This window comes from Saimiri boliviensis, chromosome 16 (assembly GCF_048565385.1).
Source record: "Saimiri boliviensis isolate mSaiBol1 chromosome 16, mSaiBol1.pri, whole genome shotgun sequence".
NCBI classification, from domain to species: Eukaryota; Metazoa; Chordata; class Mammalia; order Primates; family Cebidae; genus Saimiri; species Saimiri boliviensis.
The window spans coordinates 67,033,715-67,052,167 of NC_133464.1; the positions used below are offsets into that span (position 1 = coordinate 67,033,715).

Sequence of the window (18,453 nt, forward strand, 5' to 3'; positions counted from 1 at the left end):
TTAACACTCTTTCCTTCCTTCAGATGTGGCATGTGTTAGGAAGAAGATTGAAATGAAGTCATTAAAATGAGCAGACAATTCGGTTTGCCATTGTATGTGTTGGTTTTCTGACATGATTTTGTCACACCTCAACACACTTGGCTGTCGCTAAGTGCTGACATGACCTGGTTCCATCTCCATTGGAGGCAGCAGCCTCCTTATTCCCCAAGGCCCACCACAGAAATGAAATGGTCATCTGAGGCAAGAGCCAGGCTTTGGGGGGAAAAGGAAAAGAAAAAAGGGAAGAGTTCAAACACACACAAAAGGGTAAAAGGGATGATTGAGAAGAAAAAGCAGCAGTGAAAAGGGAAAGTAGGGTATTGCATCCTGTATTTTAGCCCCTGCAGCTCAGCCTGGCAAGCCTTGAGCATGACTAGAACAAAGAAAACGTCTTTTCCATACCTCCTGGCATAGCCACTTGCTACCATTGCCTCCTTCAAGACATAAGCTGGTTTGTACTCACTTTTCATTAAGTCATAGATTGATTCCAGCAAAGCGCTAAAACATCTCTCACCTGCTATGGTGCCAGTGTACATAAAATTCACATTACAGGCAGGCTCCATTATTGGGGTCTTCTATAGAGAGGACCCTTGCCTTTGCAGGCCCTCTACCATGTTAGTTCTCCAATTTGGCTGGTGCTACCATGTCTTACTTCACTAGATCCTGGGTGTTGTTTTTTTTTTTCCATTCCTAGACCTTGGATTTTAGCTCATCTTTGAGAGACTGCACATTTAGTTACTTCTAAGTTAAAAATGGTAATGGATATTCTTTATACACTTTCAAAGCTTTTTTTAAACCCCACTTCCTATCCAGTTTGATTTCTTTTTCAGACATTCTGTGACTCCCAAGATGGGTTCCATAGCCTCTTCTCTGCTCCCACAGTACACTGTGCATGTCCATATCCTAGGACTGACCACACACACGCTTGCAAGGCTGGCTCCCAGCCTTGAATGGAAGAATGGAACTAGAATGGAAACTCCTTAAGGGCAGGGAGAATGTCATAGCATCCACAATGCCTGGCACAGTGCCTAGCACATAGCTGATACTCAAGAAATGATACAGAACAAATGAATTAATGTCATTCACCTTTGGAAATGACAGATTTGAAACTGTCCCTATAAACTTTATAAAATTAATCAGGGAAGCGAGGAGGGGGAGTAACAAAAATAAACCACATTTCCAAATCACTAGGTTGGTTTGCTCTCCAACCCCTTCCTCATAGTTGTTTGCCTATTTTCTTAGAATCGTGTAGACTCTAAGATTATAGTTCCCTTTAACTGCTCCATAGACAACAGCTTGAATGTCACAAAATGTTATGTTTTCCCTTCGAGATACTCTTTCAGGTCCTGCATATCAGCAAAACTACTGATGCCAGCTGGTCTGAAGAGGACCCCATGAGAAACTCCTTCACCAAGGAATGCAGTTTCCACATACTAATGATTTCATTCCTCTTACCCAATCCTGTCAATGACCCCAGTTTTCTAACCCCTCACTCTTCCTTATCCACTTAAAATTCCAAGCCCAGAACTCCTCAGGGGAGATGAATCTAAGAGTTTCCTTCCATCCCCTTACTTGGTGCCCTGGGATAATTAAACTCTTTCTCTGCTGCAAATCCTGCTGTTTCCGTGTACCTGGACTGTTACTGTGCAGTGGGCACATGAACCTGTTAGTCCTGTAACAGAGTCGTATTAGGAGAGCCAGGGTAGCTAATGAGGCACTTGACATAATAAGACAGTGCCAGTGGAGAGTAGAGAAACTCTCTGTTATCAAAATTAATTTTTCCCTAAACCAAGGCTCAGCAGTTGGGACATACAACACAGAAGTCATATTTTGAAGGAGTTGACCTCAGATGTACTGATGATTTTTAAATAGTGGGCCTATTTTGGCCAACAATTGAGTTTCACCATTGTAGCTCTGCTGTTTGAAATGTACAGTTTCTTCTTTGTAACATCTGCTCTTTCTTCTCCTTCTATCCTGTCACAGCCATCTAGAAACATTTATCCATAAATGAAAAGTGCCTTAGACTGTGGTGTACAGTGCCTTCCCAAGCTGCTCATTTGCTTATACCTCTCCCACACAAGTAGCCAACCTGGGTCAGACAGCTTTCCTGTATAAATTTCCGTAAGAACAAGAGTCCAGGACTCTTAATTATTCCACAGTCAGGTATAAAATGTTGAGGTGTTCCTCCAGGTCAAACAGTTATTCTTTAAGACATTACAAACTTATACAAAGCACCACATTTTTTTCACAATATCAGCATAATACAAACTTTGCTTTCTCGAGTGAAGCCTCCATTTTCTATGTGAATATATCCTTGCATACAAATTCCTTGCAAATTATTTTTCAGATTCCAAGGATCATTAATTTAATTGAATCTGCTTCTATTTTTTAATTAAATCTGCATTTCTCCCAGTAACCTTTGGAAAGAGAAGCCACATTACCGTATTGAAAAGAATAGGATCACAGAGCAAAAAAGACATGAAGAAGTACAAAATCACAAGGCAGGTTTTCATATAAATTTATTTTTGTACCAAAAAAATTAACATTCAAAGGCAATGTTTTTATTGTACAGTATAAAATAACATTTACTAAATTAAAATTGGATTTATTTTTTTGCTGATAAACCACTAATAACTTTTCTATTTTGAAAAAAACAAAAAATTTACAATTTGCAGCAGTTGTAGAAAAACACCTGTTCAACAATTATATAAATACTCTTGACAGATTTCAGTGGCCCATTATGTATCCTCTTTGGCAATGTCAGCTTTCTAAAGTCAATTAGTTTCTAAATTTGAAAGGCACCTGGTGGCCGACATCCTGCTTATTATTCAAGGCATCCATGTTAATTTTTTTGCACAGGCTTGACAAGTCTGAAAAATCTATTCAGTTAAAAAGAATGAAGAAATACATTGCATTTGATATTAGGAAACAACATTTTTCCCCCCTCCTTAGCTGCAAGTTTTCCCCAGGGGATTTACAAAGTGCACCAGTTAAATATGTCTGTACATTTAAAACATTAAATATGTCAACAGCAAGACATTTTTAAATATTTTGAATCAAATACTATAGCACAAATATAATTTACAATACTTGGCACAGAAAACATTACATCTGAAATATAACTTTAGATATTATATAAAAATACATATATTTTCTCTCCTCATTAGAAAAAGTATTTTTTGCAGGTTCCAGCATGATGTAAAAATTCAAAAGAATTTACCCCTTCAGATGATCCTTCAGTTGCGCTAGATGATACCCACTCCACTTTGGCTGCACAGGGGCGCATAAGCAGGGACTATCCCCTCCCGTAGCCCACATGCAGTTTTTCATAAGGTCAACCCATAATTGCTCCAATCTGGTTTAATTCTAGGAATTCATTACAAAATTTAAAAACCATTGTGTAACACACCATGAGTCCAACATCTCCCACTGGCTGTAAATATGCGTGTTCTCTATAGGGTCAAGAGCTCAGATACTGAGTCTTGTACCATTGGGGCCATGCCTCTTAGTAGTCTCACACGCCTATCTACATCCTTCTTGGCTTGTTTCAAAAAAAGGTTCCAAACATCCAGGAAATACATAACACTCCACAAAATGGGGCTCAGTCTATATCTCGAACTTTAAAAGCCCCAAAGTACGTTGCATCCTGATCCGGATCCAGTAGGGAGGGGTTGGAGACCTCGATGCTGATTTCCTCACCAGACCGTAGCTTAAAAAATCCTCCAACGTTTATGGAATAAAAATGGTATTCAGAATTCCCTGACCAATATTTGGTGCTTCCTCCTTTCATCAGGGTCTGAGAACGTGGGATTTTGATGCTGGTTTTAGTGACGTACACCATTAGCTGAAGATACTCTGTAGCTAGGTCTCCTGAAGTTTCATGATGTCGAAAGCAAATGTTGGCATACAGGTAATAAAAGCCATCCTGATTAACTATGAGTTTTCCATTGTTAAAAGTCATGTTGGAGATCTTGGCCCAACCCCGATCATGGTACCAAGAAGACAGACTCACTTTGCGCGAACCTGTGGAGAAGAGATTTAAAAATCACTCCTTAAATGAGGACATCTTCACAATTCTATGAGGTTAGGGAGAAAAATAGCATAGCAGTCATTATTCCAATGGGAGAATAACTTCTTGGGATTTCTTTTCTAGCAGGGGAGAATACATTCAGGTTAGGCACAGTAGAGGGTACGAAGACAAAAACTCATTTTTCCTGCCCTCAAGGAGCCCACAGTGCACTGGGATAAGTACGGTATGTGTTCAGATCAGAAGTAAGGCATGAGTACCAATAGGCAGGGTTCAGTAACTCCTATGGGAGTTAAAGCAGGGAGAGACAAGAACAACTTTCCACCAATAAGGATCAAGAATGCTTTTGTGGAGTTGCTGCTAAGCCTGAGAACTTAAGAGAAATGGGATTCAGCCACAAAGACTGGAGCAGAAAGGTCATTCCAGGTTGAAGAAAGAGATTAGCCAAAGGCAACTGAGACAGGAAAGCAAGAAAATCAGATAGGAAGACAATGTCCATGTGTCACAAGTCTCAACCTTCTCTTTTAATTCGTGAAGAGGGAAAGTAGAAGGGGATGAAAAACTGGGTTATAGTAACTTTGGTTGAAAGGTCAAACATCTAAAGCCTATTCTCATCATCTATTTTCTTCACCTCCAGCAGCCCAAATGTCTCCCTCCTTGGCTTACACAACTGAAAAGCTATCCCCAGAGAAGCTCAAAAAGAACATATTCTTGACATTGCACTCCCTAACTTAACAACCTCACACAATCCTTTCTAACCAAAGGTCTGTAAAGCTTCTCCTGACGGACCAGAATTCTTGTTTAGCCCCTACTCACACCTGAAGTGAGGTGACACCTGGTCCTCTTGCTACAGCTTCTGAGCAGTAAAAATTTCGAAAGTTGGGCCAGGCGCGGTGGCTCAAGCCTGTAATCCCAGCACTTTGGGAGGCCGAGGCGGGTGGATCACGAGGTCAAGAGATCGAGACCATCCTGGTCAACATGGTGAAACCCCGTCTCTACTAAATATACAAAAAATTAGATGGGCATGGTGGCGCATGCCTGTAATCCCAGCTAATCAGGAGGCTGAGGCAGGAGAATTGCCTGAACCCAGGAGGCGGAGGTTGCAGTGAGCCGAGATCGCGCCATTGCACTCCAACCTGGGTAACAAGAGCGAAACTCCGTCTCAAAAAAAAAAGAAAAAAAATTTCGAAAGTAGCTTCTAAACCAGCAGCATGTCCAATGCTTTTTGTATTTTGAGTCCTTGGTATATTTTCCTGGGTCATTAAAAATTGGCAATACATCTATGATAAACCCAGTTAATCAAACATTTGTATCTATGTGGACACTATTATTCATTGGAAAAGCTGGTAATTAATGGTGGGAAAGTTGTAATACTGTGGAAAGTCCAAAAATACGTTTTTCCTCCAGAGGAAATACTTATTTAGCATAAATACAGTTATAATAAGTATTTATAAATACATAAATACTTATGCTAAACTAAGGTTGTCATCAGTTTGAAATCAGGAAAACAAAACAGAGTTGAGTCTCAGACTGGAGCTGAGAGAGTTTCTGCAGCCACGAGAAGTTCATGGCTGCCTCTCGCACCCACCCACAACCTAGGTCAGGCCCTGAGATACTGAGGGAGAGAATGAGCCCAGAGACAAAAGTGTGCAGTGGATTCCAGAGATGTATCAAAACCAACAACTTTCTGGTCAGAGTGAATCCTTATGAGAGCCTCATGGAGAAAAAAACACACACTAGTTACCTTCCTAGCCTAGCCTGGGTTTGGGGGGCCTTGAACATCTAACATCGTTATCCAGAGGCCCACAAGATGGAGAATGTTCTACTATTTTATCTAAAGAACTGGGAGCCTGGTATATGGTTTGGGAGCCTTGAAACTAGGCTGCAGGAATCAAACAGGCAGTTCTTCCAATCACTTGGGAGAAAAACTGCAACAAGGGCCATCCGATGGTGGGGCAACCCACCATGAGAAGACCAAGAATCCAGTGGTTCCAATCCCTCTGTCCAGAAACAGGGTATTTCCTGAACTCCACAACCTGTCTGCAGCAGGATCATCACAGGCCCTCTTGCCTCCTGGGATCATCACCATAAACACCCTTCTTTTTCATGGGAGGTCTTATTTCAGGTCATCCCAGATTAAAGCATCCCAGATATAAATACCATCCTATGGTTCCAAGTGAGTCAACATGATCATCACACCCTCATGGACACTAGTAAAGCAATTCCTCTAATCTACTGAAAAAAACCCATGACATTCAAGATGTTTCCCATCTCCAGTTACCCCTGGTTACCCTCGTTCTTATTCCACTCCTGTAGTCAATCTGTTGTTCAATGATTTTTCTTATAGTTAGCTCTTAACAGAACAGAAGTCTACCCTCTCAATGGGATGGATCAGCTGGCAGAGGAGCAAGATATGGCCTGGGAAGGCAAGGAAAGAATATGAAATAAAGAGGCAGGAAAATACAGGAACCTTGACTGATGACCACTTCCACTGTTAGGTAAGACAAGTGGAAGAAGTGCCCTTATTTCCGACTAAACATCTCTCTATTTTTATGGATTGATTGCTCATACATTTACTGGTTCATGCTTCTGATCAGTCACACAATACCAGCGTGGTGCTTTGTAGGGACAGTCACTCCACTTGTAATTAAGAATTACATCAACCAACTAGACCTTAATGACACTTACCACGAATAGTAGAGAAAATAGAAAATGTGCATATAAAATATGCATTTTCCCTTCTGCATGTTGCATAGCACATGGTTGACATTCAGTTACAAGCACCTGCCAAGTGAAAGCTACAGAAACTCATGGCAAGCAGGAGAGTTCAGCTGAGGGAGGGGACAGCAACTTGGATGGGCTGAGAAAAGGGAGGGTATTGTCGGTGAGGGAAACTGAGCAAAGAATGGAATGTGCCTGGCACGTATGCATGAAAAGGAGGAGAGCCAGCCACTGTGAACAGAAGACTCAGAAACAGACAATACCAGGAAAACAATGAGAAAAATACGCAGTGATCACATGGCGGGCCTCACATGGAAACCTGTATTTTCATCACTGAGGCACACTGACAACCTCTGACTCCAGCCTACCAGCTTCGCTGGCCTCCCCTGTCCTGAGCTTCAGTCCTCGCTGCTAAGTGCTACAGGAGAGGTCTCTGCAAATATTTAGCCTGGGTATTCTCCTAAAGAAAGCCATGTATTCTGACCTCACAAAATACTTCCCAACACATTTCATCTAAGATGTTTTGAAAATGCAAGCTGTGGCAGTCCATATAAGGCAGATTCTGATTTTACACGTGTAAATAAGTATAAAACAGAGCCCCAAAATAAACATGCAAATTAAAGCTACTTCCTCTGAAACCTCCAGTGCTGGCCAAAACTGGGTAATAAATGGACTCAAGGAGCTGTGGGCTCAGCCAGAGCCACCAATTCTATTTTCTTAAACAGAAGTATACACTAATTCATTTCACGCAGTCACAAACTCAATAACTGTCAGAAAATAACCAGGAATTTTGCCTTGTGTTTTTGGCAGTAATTTGATGCTAGGTGCCTGCAGAGAGAGTTTTTTAACTAAAACATGCTTGCTATTGCCAAACAGACTTTGGCACACAGTCTAATGCAATATTTATCATATGCCATTTAAAGTGAACTGAAAAGATAAATGTAGGGTACATTAATAGCACACATAGCTGATGCATTCGTATTAATTTGATTGCCTTTGCTAACATACAAAATAGTTTCCCATTCAGTGAAGTTAATACAGATGCATCCATATTTATTTGATTGCCTTTGCTAACATGCAAAATAGTTTTCCACTCAGGGAAGTTAATACAGATGCATCCATATTTATTTGATTGCCTTTGCTAACATGCAAAACAGTTTTCCACTCCGAGAAAATTCGTGTAGCTCTACCATAAGACATGCACAGACACACAGAGAGAAAAACTATTTATGAACCAAGTATCTGGGACAGAAGAGGTCGTTTGGAAAATCCTGTAAAAGCTGAAGAGCTGGTTTCTCCCTTTCTGTGTCTTCGGTCAGGAAAAAGCCCTCTCTTGTCTATGCCGTTTTCCAAATAATTTAGTAAAACAAAGTTTTCCAAATAATTTAGTAAAACTTGAATTTTCTTTCTTTAACCCCAAGAAAAATTTGCCTTAAATTATTTGTAGGAAAAAAAAGTGGAATATGTATAATTATGTAATTAAACTCAAAAATAACAAACCACTCTCACAAGTGCTTACTCTGGCCATTCTTTCACACAAGAATGTTCATACTCTACCTCATTTAATCTTCACAGCTACCCCTTGAGGCAGATGCTATCATCATACCCATTATAGATGTGATGAAGCTGAGGCGTAGGTGATTTAAATTGTACAAGGTCACAGAGCCAGTACAATGGAGCCTGAAACCCAGGCAGTCAGATTTTAGCACCCCTGTTATTAGATGTTACATGAATCTACTCACAGGAAAAGAGAAGCATAAGGGCTTTGAATTCTTTCCCTCTGGCCAAGCCAACTGACCACAGTACCTGTGGCCTGCTTATGTGATAATAGAGAGCACAGAAAGCAAGGTCTTAGTCATCAACGGGACTGGAATTCAACTTCTAATCCTACCATCATTGTGACCGGCAACAAATGACAACCTATGTATCATTCAGTTTCCCTGTCTGCCAAATCCACAGTGATAATCCCCACCTTGCAAGATTGCAGTAAGGATGAGAGGTAATGAGCAAGGAGAAAACGCCTGATTGACAGGTGGAAGAGTTCATCAGGTAGTCACAGACTCAGCCAACTCCTGCAGAGTGCCAGGGAGGACCCCTGAAGATCCCGCTTTAAGATCTTCAAGTGTTCCATTAGTGGCATGATAACAAGAATGTTCAACAGTCACTCTATCATAATGTTCTTTGCCATCTTTTTGATAGCTATCTAGCCCAAGGCAAAGTAACCAGTGGGGATTGTATCATGGAATAACTGATGCACTAGGGTAGCCGTAGGCAGGGAGCTCCTGGTGTCTTCGTTTTCAAGATAATCAGGTCTCTAGTCCATTGAACTAAATCTTTACTCAGAGAAAATGATAAGCTCCTGGAGAAAGGGGAGGAGGTCTCATTTTCTAGAGGCTTACTGTCTCTTAAGGGTCTTAAGGGCCTCCCTGGACCTCTGCAGGAGATGACTGGGGTATGTGACTACCTGATGAATTCAGTCATCTCTGAGGTCAGCAGCAGGGCTGTGTCAACTTGAGCTTGGGTAAGTACAGATGAGCATGACAAAGGATTGTCCTTCCCGGTTACAGGCTCTCAGCTGGCAGTCATTTAAAATAAGCATCCACTCTGATGATCTGAAAATGAATAGACTGATGATGTCCATTCTGACATTTTTGAGAATCACGGTTTCCAGGATGTGAATCATCAACTGAGGATAAATGGTCTTTCTTTTCGCTTTGAAGTAAGGGCTCTCAAAAATTTAGTGACAGGCTAAAAATAGGTTTCAGTATTGAAATGGGCTGATAAATGACTCTCAAAATATTTTCAAGCTGGATGCAAATGGAGCTTACCAGATGGGATGCTGGTGGCATTAATAGTGAGATGAGCAAAAGGCTGAGCCTCAAGCTTGCTCCTCTTGGCCAGATCTAACCATGAACCATCCATCATCGCTGGAGAAGAGAGAAACCATATTGTTATAGCCAACAGAGTAGTGACCCTGTGGGATTTCATACATACCTATGGATCCATGCTTACCTTTCTCTGCTCTGATGTACTGTGATCCAACGATATGCTGTAATTCCTGAAATCAAAAGGAAAAACAATTTTATTTATAAAATCATTCTTTCTGTACAGCAGTAAGAATTCAGGGCTGTTACATATGCAATCAAGTAACCCTCTTTCCCTTCCAAAGGTGCCATCATAGCATTGGAGTGAAATTCCGAGATGCTCTAGATGGCTATCAAGGGAAGTTCACCCCAAAGAATCGGTGTTGATGTGCTTGAGACCATGCCCAACATCAAACAAAATACTTTAGACAATGAGAGGAAATAAAAGATGGTGTAAATTATAAGCCGTAGCATAATTGAAAATAATTAAAAATCTGTAGCAGGTACACAAATGGAGATGAAGTTAACTAGGAAAATAACAATTACACAGGATGTATGACCCTCTTAAATATTCTGGAAGGCTCTTTTTATGTCTATTTCATTAGTGAATTTCTGTTATAATACTAAAGCTCAGCCCACAGGAAAGAGAATGATGCTTAGCTCCCAGTGGTTAATTTTTCACTTTAAAGTTACAGTGTACTTAAAGTACTATATGGAAGTCTAAGAGCCTTTAGAGTACCAATAATTAACTTAAAATACTGCCACAAATAGAGGGTTAGAAGCACAAGCCAGAAAAAGAAAAAAATCTTAAAGAGCGTAGGTAATTGCGTATCTCAATTTGAGCCCTGAGAATAAAGGATTTAATAGGTAACCACATGCCCACCTGGATCCAGACATTAGCTGACATTAAAATGTCACATCTTAGGGCAAGAGTAAGGTGGAGGGGATGACAGCTCAGGGTTTTACCTTGGTCCAAGTCCTTGCATAAACAGAGGATATTAACAGCACCTCATCATAGGGTACTTGTGAAAACCAAATGAGGCAATGTGTGTAGGGACTTAGCAGAGTGCCCAGTACATTTAGATGTCTATTACATACTCATCATCCCAGCACTTTGGGAGGCTCAGGTGGGTGGATCACTTGAGGTCAGGAGTGTGAGACCAGCCAGGCCAACACAGTGAAACCCCGTCTCTACTAAAAATGCCAAAATTAGCCAGGTGTGGTTGTGGGTGCCTATAATACCAGCTACTCAGGAGGCTGAGGCAGGAGAATTGCTTGAACCCTGAGGTGTGGGGGGAGGTTGCAGTGAGCCAGGATCACACAACTGTACTCCAGCCTCAGTGACAGAATGCGACTCTAACCGCTCCCCCCCACCACCACCAAAAAAGAGATATCTATTATAAGGTTACTTAAAAAAACCACTCTGGAGAGATTACCAATTTCCCTTGTTACTAGAGTAACTTATTCATGCTAACCATTCTCCCCATGATGTTTAAAAGATAGGCCATGCAGCTTAAGTTCTGTGTCTAGAGAGGAGGGCTTTGAAACAGACAAGACAGACAGACAGACAGACAGGCAGACAGAGGTAATATCAACTGTTACTAGCTGGAAAGATTCTGGATATGATAATATTGATTCTTCTTTCTCCTTCCAAACTTCCGAGAGAGAGAGACAGAGAGAGACAGAGAGAGAGAGGGAAGGAGAGAATCTACATTGTTTTTGATGACCATTAGAGACAGCACAGCTGTCTTCACTGACCTGTTCTGAAGTTCTAAAGTCACAGTGTGGCTATTAGAAATCCTAGGACTCACTCACAGCCACTTTCTGCTGTTACCTAGACCCAGGGCGCTGCACTGCAGAGCTCTGGGAGCGTCATGTGCAGGGAGGGTATTTAGGCGCATGGTGACCCCTTTTGGGTTGAGTGGCCCTGACCCCGCCTCGTTTTCTTCCCCACTGATGCTGACCTCCTGTCCTCCAAGTTTTTCTCAAGACCTCGGGATTCTCAGCGGTGCCCAGTTTCTGGCATTTCCTGGTTTGGTCTCCTTTGTCTTCACAACAGATTTAAAGGTACACAATGTATCTTTTTTTTCTTTCTGCAGGTTTTTACTTTCTCCCTTGAGGCTATAGTAAAATTTCATTATAAGCAGCTCATGGTGCTCTACAACCTGCTGCATATGTGAGTATAATTGTGCTCTCTTTCTCACATCAGCAGTTTCCCAGCCACAGGGCCCCCTCTCCTTCAAACGCTGCCGCTTGTCCCGCTGGCTTCCAGGCATTTTTCTTGCTGCCACAGCTGCAGGTGCTATGGAAGTGTGCGGAGGGGTCTCACACGGATCAGGACGTGCCTTGATAGCAGCTGCTTCTTCCTACCCAGGCCTTGTCAGGCAGGTGGATGGGTGGCCTTCGGGAACGGACCTCCCTCTGCTCCTCTCTTCTTCACTTTGGTGCCAGCAAAGGTGGATACACAGTGTACCTCTATACATTGTGTATATCTTCATATGGTTATATATACACAATATATCTTTAGTTACTTGAGTACTGACTCAAAGACTGGAACAGGAGCCTTGGTGACAGAGTATAGTTCTGAGATTTAACACTATCCCTCATTTTCCCTCTAGCTCTGATCTGCCTCTCCATCAGAGGAGAGTAGGGGAAGAAGAGAAGGAAGCAGAACCAAGTCTGGCATGTACCTACAAATGCCTGTTTTGTGATTTCCTATGCAAGCGCACCTATGATCAAGAAAGCCAGGCCAGCCATGATGGCTTATGCCTGTGATCCTAGTACTTTGAGAGGTCGAAATGGGAGGATTGCTTGAGCCTAGGAGTTTGAGACCAGCCTGGGCAACATAGGGAGACCCCCTTCTGTACAAAAATAAATTTTTTTAAATTGCTGGTGTGGTAGCATGCACCTGTAGTCCTAGCTCCTCAGGAGGCTGAGGCAGGAAGATTGCTTGAGCCTCGGAGGTAGAGGCTGCAGTCAGCTATGATGTGCCACAGCACTCTAGCCTGGGTGACAGACTGAAATCCAGTTTAAAAACAAACAAAAACAAAGAAAAATGCCTTTGTCCTAGCTCAGTGGTCCTCAAAGTTGAGCGTGTGCACATTACACCACCACCTCCCGGAGGGCATGTTAAAACAGACTGCTGGGACCAGCCCTAGAGTTTCTGATCCGGTAGATTTGGGGTGGGGCCTGAGAATCTGCATTCAGCGAGCTGGTGCTGCTGGCCTGGGGCCTCATCTGAGAATGACAATCCCTTTCATATCCTAAAAGATTCACAGATGCGGAGACTGGAGATTTTCTGGAAGCTTGAGACTTAGGCCAAAGAAGCAGCAGACTCAAACCACTGATTGAAGGGACAGGGAAAGTTTGTCTTCTTCTACCTGGGAATGAAGTTTTCTTTCCCTTTCAATCAGAAACTTCTAGGTTGCTACAGACCGATTTTGTTTCAAGAAAATTCAATAACCGGCAGCACCTCTCAGATGCACTTTGAATATCTGCTTAAAAAGAAAAAAAAAAAGAACAAAAGGCTTCGTGACCCAGGAGGAATTATAACTCTAGCTAGAGACCCATGAGGTCATTCTGCTCTCATTTTATATCTTTTGGGTGTTGAAGGATTGCAGTTCCACTAAGAAATTTTATAGGTAAGTTTTACAGACATGACGTGTCTATAACCTCAAGGTACAAAGAAAGTATTCCCAATATCTGTATCTGCACCCCAGCTTTTTGAGCCATAAAACCATCGTTATTTATGTGCACAGACATTGATCATAAAAATAACATTCTTCTAAGACTACCCTTTCAGGGTGTCTTCCAGCCTTGAGATTGTAACTGAAGTTTTGTATTCAGTACTTGATGCATTCCCTTGGGGAACCTGGCTGTGCTGCAGAGCCACCTAGGCCAGGCGTCCCCAAACTTTTTACACAGGGGGCCAGTTCACTGTCCCTCAGACCGTTGGAGGGCCGCCACATACTGTGCTCCTCTCACTGACCACCAATGAAAGAGGTGCCCCTTCCTGAAGTGCGGTGGGAGGCTGGATAAATGGCCTCAGGGGGCCGCATGCGGCCAGCGGGCCGTAGTTTGGGGACGCCTGACCTAGGCAGTTTAGAAGACACCCATGCCCTAACCCCAACCTCAGCCAGGATGACAAACCCAATTAGTCTGACAGTGACTTGACAGTTTTTTAAAGATACTCCCAGGTGATACTAATATGTAGCAGGTATTGAGAAATGTTACGAATTAAGTGTTCTCATGAATAGTTGGTGACATCTCAATTTAGTCGAAGGTTTACTACAGTCTCATGACTTGCATATATATATATTCCACGTTGAAAATTTAATAACCTCTTACATTTGTAGACAACAAAGTATTTTCCTTGTTACCATATTTGATTTTATTAGAACCAGAGGCTGGAAAACTATCACTACTACTGACCTCGTTTTTCAGACTGAGGAACAGAGGCAGAGAGAGAATAAGGCTTCACCTAATAAAGCTGTGACTTGAACTTTAGCCTCTGGATCTATACACCCATATCCCTTCACAGGGAATCATCATAAAATACACTCCTGCAAGTTGGGACAAAAATAATCAAATGAGCATCCATGTCCAGCTCCCCAGGAGGATCTGTGATCTGCCTTCTCAGGATACAGCATATTCATCATCTGTTACATGCAAAGGGCAGTCCTTAGTGTGATTCCCTCCCTCAAGTAGTAATTCTGAAAAGGAGGCTCACCTTGACGGGCATCTGGCTGCTGGGGATCTGGGGATCTGACAAAATGGGGCTGGGACATCAAAAAATACGATCTCAGAATTCCCAGGGGCTTCAGAAAACAACTGGCTCAGAAGTGGCCAAGCCATGTTTGTGGCTTGGCTGATGAACCCCCACTGAGACCTGCAGGACATATGGATAAGGGACACTGCATCTCCAAACATGCCCCCATTGAGTCCACTCTGCAGAGCAGGAGTCACTCCATGCTGCTATCTTCTCAAAGATCAGAGACTTTGCTATACACCTGCCAAGCACAGACCTTTCACGGTCCCCTCATATTTTTCATTTTCAGGATTATAGCAGTCCTTCACCCCAATTGACAATTCCATTTATTTTCTAAGCTTTGCATTTACATTTCTTTTCATCCACATTAGTCCTCTACATCTGTCAGATTAATTAGAGTGTTTTAAAATTTCTATAGTTCTTTATTCCCAAATCTTATCATTCAGATGGCACTGCCGTTTTCTTTGAATTCAGAAAGTTCTGATAATCTAATTTTGGGAAAACACTACAAAAGAATATCCTGACTCCTTTCTTCTGAACAAATTATTCACATGAAAGAGATCTTTTAAAAAAAATGTATGTATGTTTTATCTTACTTTAAGCCAGCTGTAAATTAACAAAAACCAGTTAGTTAACACTCTGAATAAACGTCCAACGCCCCCACATGTTACCTACACCATCAGAGTGCCTGCAGATTTGCGTCAAGAAGTTCAGGTAACTTCAACACACCTCTCAGCAAACAGCCTGGAGCAGACGACAGAAACAGTTACCAGACTGAGGAAGCTGGGCAAAGGGCGCCCCTAAGTTCTTCTCTGGCTAATGAGCATCCATGCCCGGCTCCCCAGGAGGATCTGTGATCTGCCTTCTCAGGATACAGCATATTCATCATCTGTTACACGCAGAGGGCAAACAGAATTGCCCCTTGGTTTCTATATGACGCCAAGGATCATTACTTACCATAAGTTACCAAGAAAATGCACATGAATGAGTAAACTTATTTATGGTCACATTATAACAAGGAGGCCTTGCAGTGAATTAACACAAGTGTAATTTTACAGAAGTAAATTATGATAGCTTCATTGAACCCTTCAAAACAAGACAAAACACAGGAAACTGAACTACCAAAGACAGCAACCGAAGATGCCGCTGCCCATTCAAGGATAAAAGAAACCCTCTGACATACTGCCACCTAGTGGACACTGTCCAACATTGGCAAGCCTGGGACACCACCGCTGCCGGCCTTTGCAGATTTGAAACCCCAATGTCTAAAAACAATCGAGATGAAGGTATTTCACAATATTTTTTAAAAATCCTCTCATTGTGGTATTTTTCTATTTAGACTACATTAACTTTTCATCTTTGCTGTCAGAGTACATTTGAAGAGACAGGAAAACAACCAATGTGATTTTTTTTTTTAAATGTCATCTTTTATTTAACTCATAAAAAATGCAGGGATTACACAATTTCTTCTCCAGGAAACAAAGTATACAAAAGATCAATGTGATTGTGTAACTGTGGTCTCTAGTACTGCCTCTCTTCAACTTCTCCTAAAGTCAACATGAAGAAGTACAATTCCCAGGAGCCTGGTAGTGCAGACTTTGTTTCTGCTCCATTGAGACCGGCTTCCTTCAGATCTTTTAAACAACTTTTCAAATGTTTTAGGGGTCTTTTGCCAAACTTAAGGAGATGGGAGATGTCTCAGAGCTGGCTCAATCTCGATAAACTGGGGCCACTTAGGAGAGATGGTACTTATAAAAATAAATATAAATGCTTACGGGTATTTTCAACTCCTTTAAGTAGTTATGGGAATTTTGCTCCAGGTAATTTAAACACTTACAGCAAAGGATACGCCCCTTTTTGTAAACTCAGCTGAATAACTGCCCCAAACAGGACTTTGATAACATTCCAATTCAGGAGAGAATGTTACTAAATTGGTTTTAAGATTGTTTGACCACAATGTGTTTTTCAACTTACAAAATAATATAAATAGGCCTGGACCAGTAATTTATGGTGGATTAATGGCTCACACCGGTAATCTGAGCACTCTGGGAGGCCAAGATGGGTGGATGAACCTCAGGCCAGGAGTTCGAAACCAGCCTAGCCAACACAACGAAAGCTTGTCTCTACTAAAAATACTTTTAAAATTAGCTACGCAGGAGGCTGAGGCACGAGATCACTTGAGCCAGGGAGGCAGAGGTTGCAGTGAGCCGAGATCACACCACTGCGCTCCAGCCTGGGAGACAGAGTAAGACTCCATCTCTAAAAAATAAAGAAAATAATAGTACAAAAAGATTTCAGCTCCAACTAAGAATATTCTCAGCTGCACAGATAATCTGAAAAGGTCAAGTTGCTGGAGTCTGAGCTTATCAGACTGAAAATCTCACCTGTGCATTGTGATGTGAATTGTGTGATCCATGTGTTACCTGTCAATCAGAGCACAGAAGAAGGAATTTGTACAGCCAGATGCTTTGGAAATCACTGGCACCAGCTCATAGCTGGGGTCTCAGGTGGCTGCCTCCCTCTGCAATACCAGCAGCAGCTGCAGAGACATCTGGCTGGCTGAACAAGGATTTAACACCCCGTTTGCCAGATATAATACAGGGTTCATACACTTGTTAACATATGTAATGCATTCATTTTAACATCTTAATGATAGCCTTCATGTAATTCTTCTCCAACCTAGTTACAAGAATAGTGCATTCATGCGCCGAGTTAGCACATGAATGCCACACATGGGTTATTTCTGAAAATGAATAGCCAGTTTCCAATTCCTGCAGAGAAGTCCTGCAGATTTCCACCTTGTAAATAGCTGGGAAATCCACTCCCTCCTCTCCAGCCTAAGTACCACTACCTTCCTTCAGATTTTCATCATTTCTCATTAGGACTACAATAAAAGCTTCCTGCCACCTCTTCCTGTCTCCCGCCCTCCTCAAACTGATCCACGTCCCTTCTTAAAATCCTCCAGGGGCTGCTTACAGACTTCAGGTCCAGGTCTACGTTCCTTACCAGGGCTTGGAAGGCCCCGCAGAACTGGGCCTGTGTAATACTGTAATATAATAAGAAATACGCAATTTGTCTTCATCCCACGTTCCTGGCACCTAGCTCCTAAGGCCTTTGGAATTTCCTGCATGGCAGGTGTCACAGAAGCATCCCTTGTTATTCAGAATCAGCCCCTTCCAACCTTACCTGAGTTTATGCCAGTGATGTGACCCTTGGAGATTGGGGTCTGGTTCCAGAGGGGCCAGTCATGTTATTAGAAGATTGGACCTTTCAGTCCCAGCCTGTATTAGTCTGTTTCCACACTGCTATAAAGAACTGCCCAAGACTGGGTAATTTATAAAGGAAAGAAGTTTAATTGACTCACAGTTCCGCATGGCTGGGGAAGCCTCAGAAGACCTATAGTGAGGGTGGAAGGCAAAGGAGAAGCAGGAACCTTCATCACAGGGCAGCAGGAGGGAGTGAATGCAAGCAAGGGAAATGCCAGATGCTTAAAAAACCATCCCTCCTGAGACTCACTATCCTGAGAACAGCATGGGGGAACCACCCCCCATGACCTCTACCTGGTCCCGCCCTTGACATTTGGCGATTATGGGGATTACAATTCGAGGTAAGATTTGGTGGAGACACGAAGCCAGGCCATATCACACCCCTTGACTTCCTGACCTCCCAGTTGACATCAACCACCAACGGCCAATGATGTAATACACTATGTCTATGTAATGAAGCCTTCATAAAAACTATACAATAGGCTTCAGCCAGGGTGCCAGCCTTCCTAGCTGATGAGCATGGTGCTGAGGGAGTGGCATGCCATGAGAGGCATGGAAGCTCCATGACCCTGCCCATCCCCATACCTTCCCCTAGGCATCTTTTCCACTGTGCGGATCCTGATCGTATCCTTTCTAATAAACTGGTCATAGTAAGTCAAGTGCTTTCCTGAGTTCTGTGAGCCATTCAAGAATATTATCAAACCTCAGTAGGGGGTCATGGGAACTTCCGATTTGTAACTGGTTGGTCAGAAATACGGCCAACAACCT

The 18,453-nt window shown here is 42.4% G+C and overlaps 1 protein-coding gene across 1 annotated transcript in view; it reads right to left on the bottom strand.

Moving 5' to 3' along the window:
* Window positions 1-1,532: 1,532 nt before the first annotated feature.
* TNFSF11 (TNF superfamily member 11) overlaps window positions 1,533-18,453 on the bottom strand; it is a 35,944-nt gene continuing 19,023 nt past the window's right edge. The window contains exons 3-5 of the mRNA XM_003934381.4: window positions 9,800-9,845; window positions 9,616-9,714; window positions 1,533-4,062 (exon numbers count right to left, since the gene is read on the bottom strand). Coding sequence (XP_003934430.3) covers window positions 3,641-4,062; window positions 9,616-9,714; window positions 9,800-9,845 — 567 coding nt within the window. The 3' untranslated portion in view covers window positions 1,533-3,640. The remainder of the gene's footprint in view (window positions 4,063-9,615; window positions 9,715-9,799; window positions 9,846-18,453) is intronic.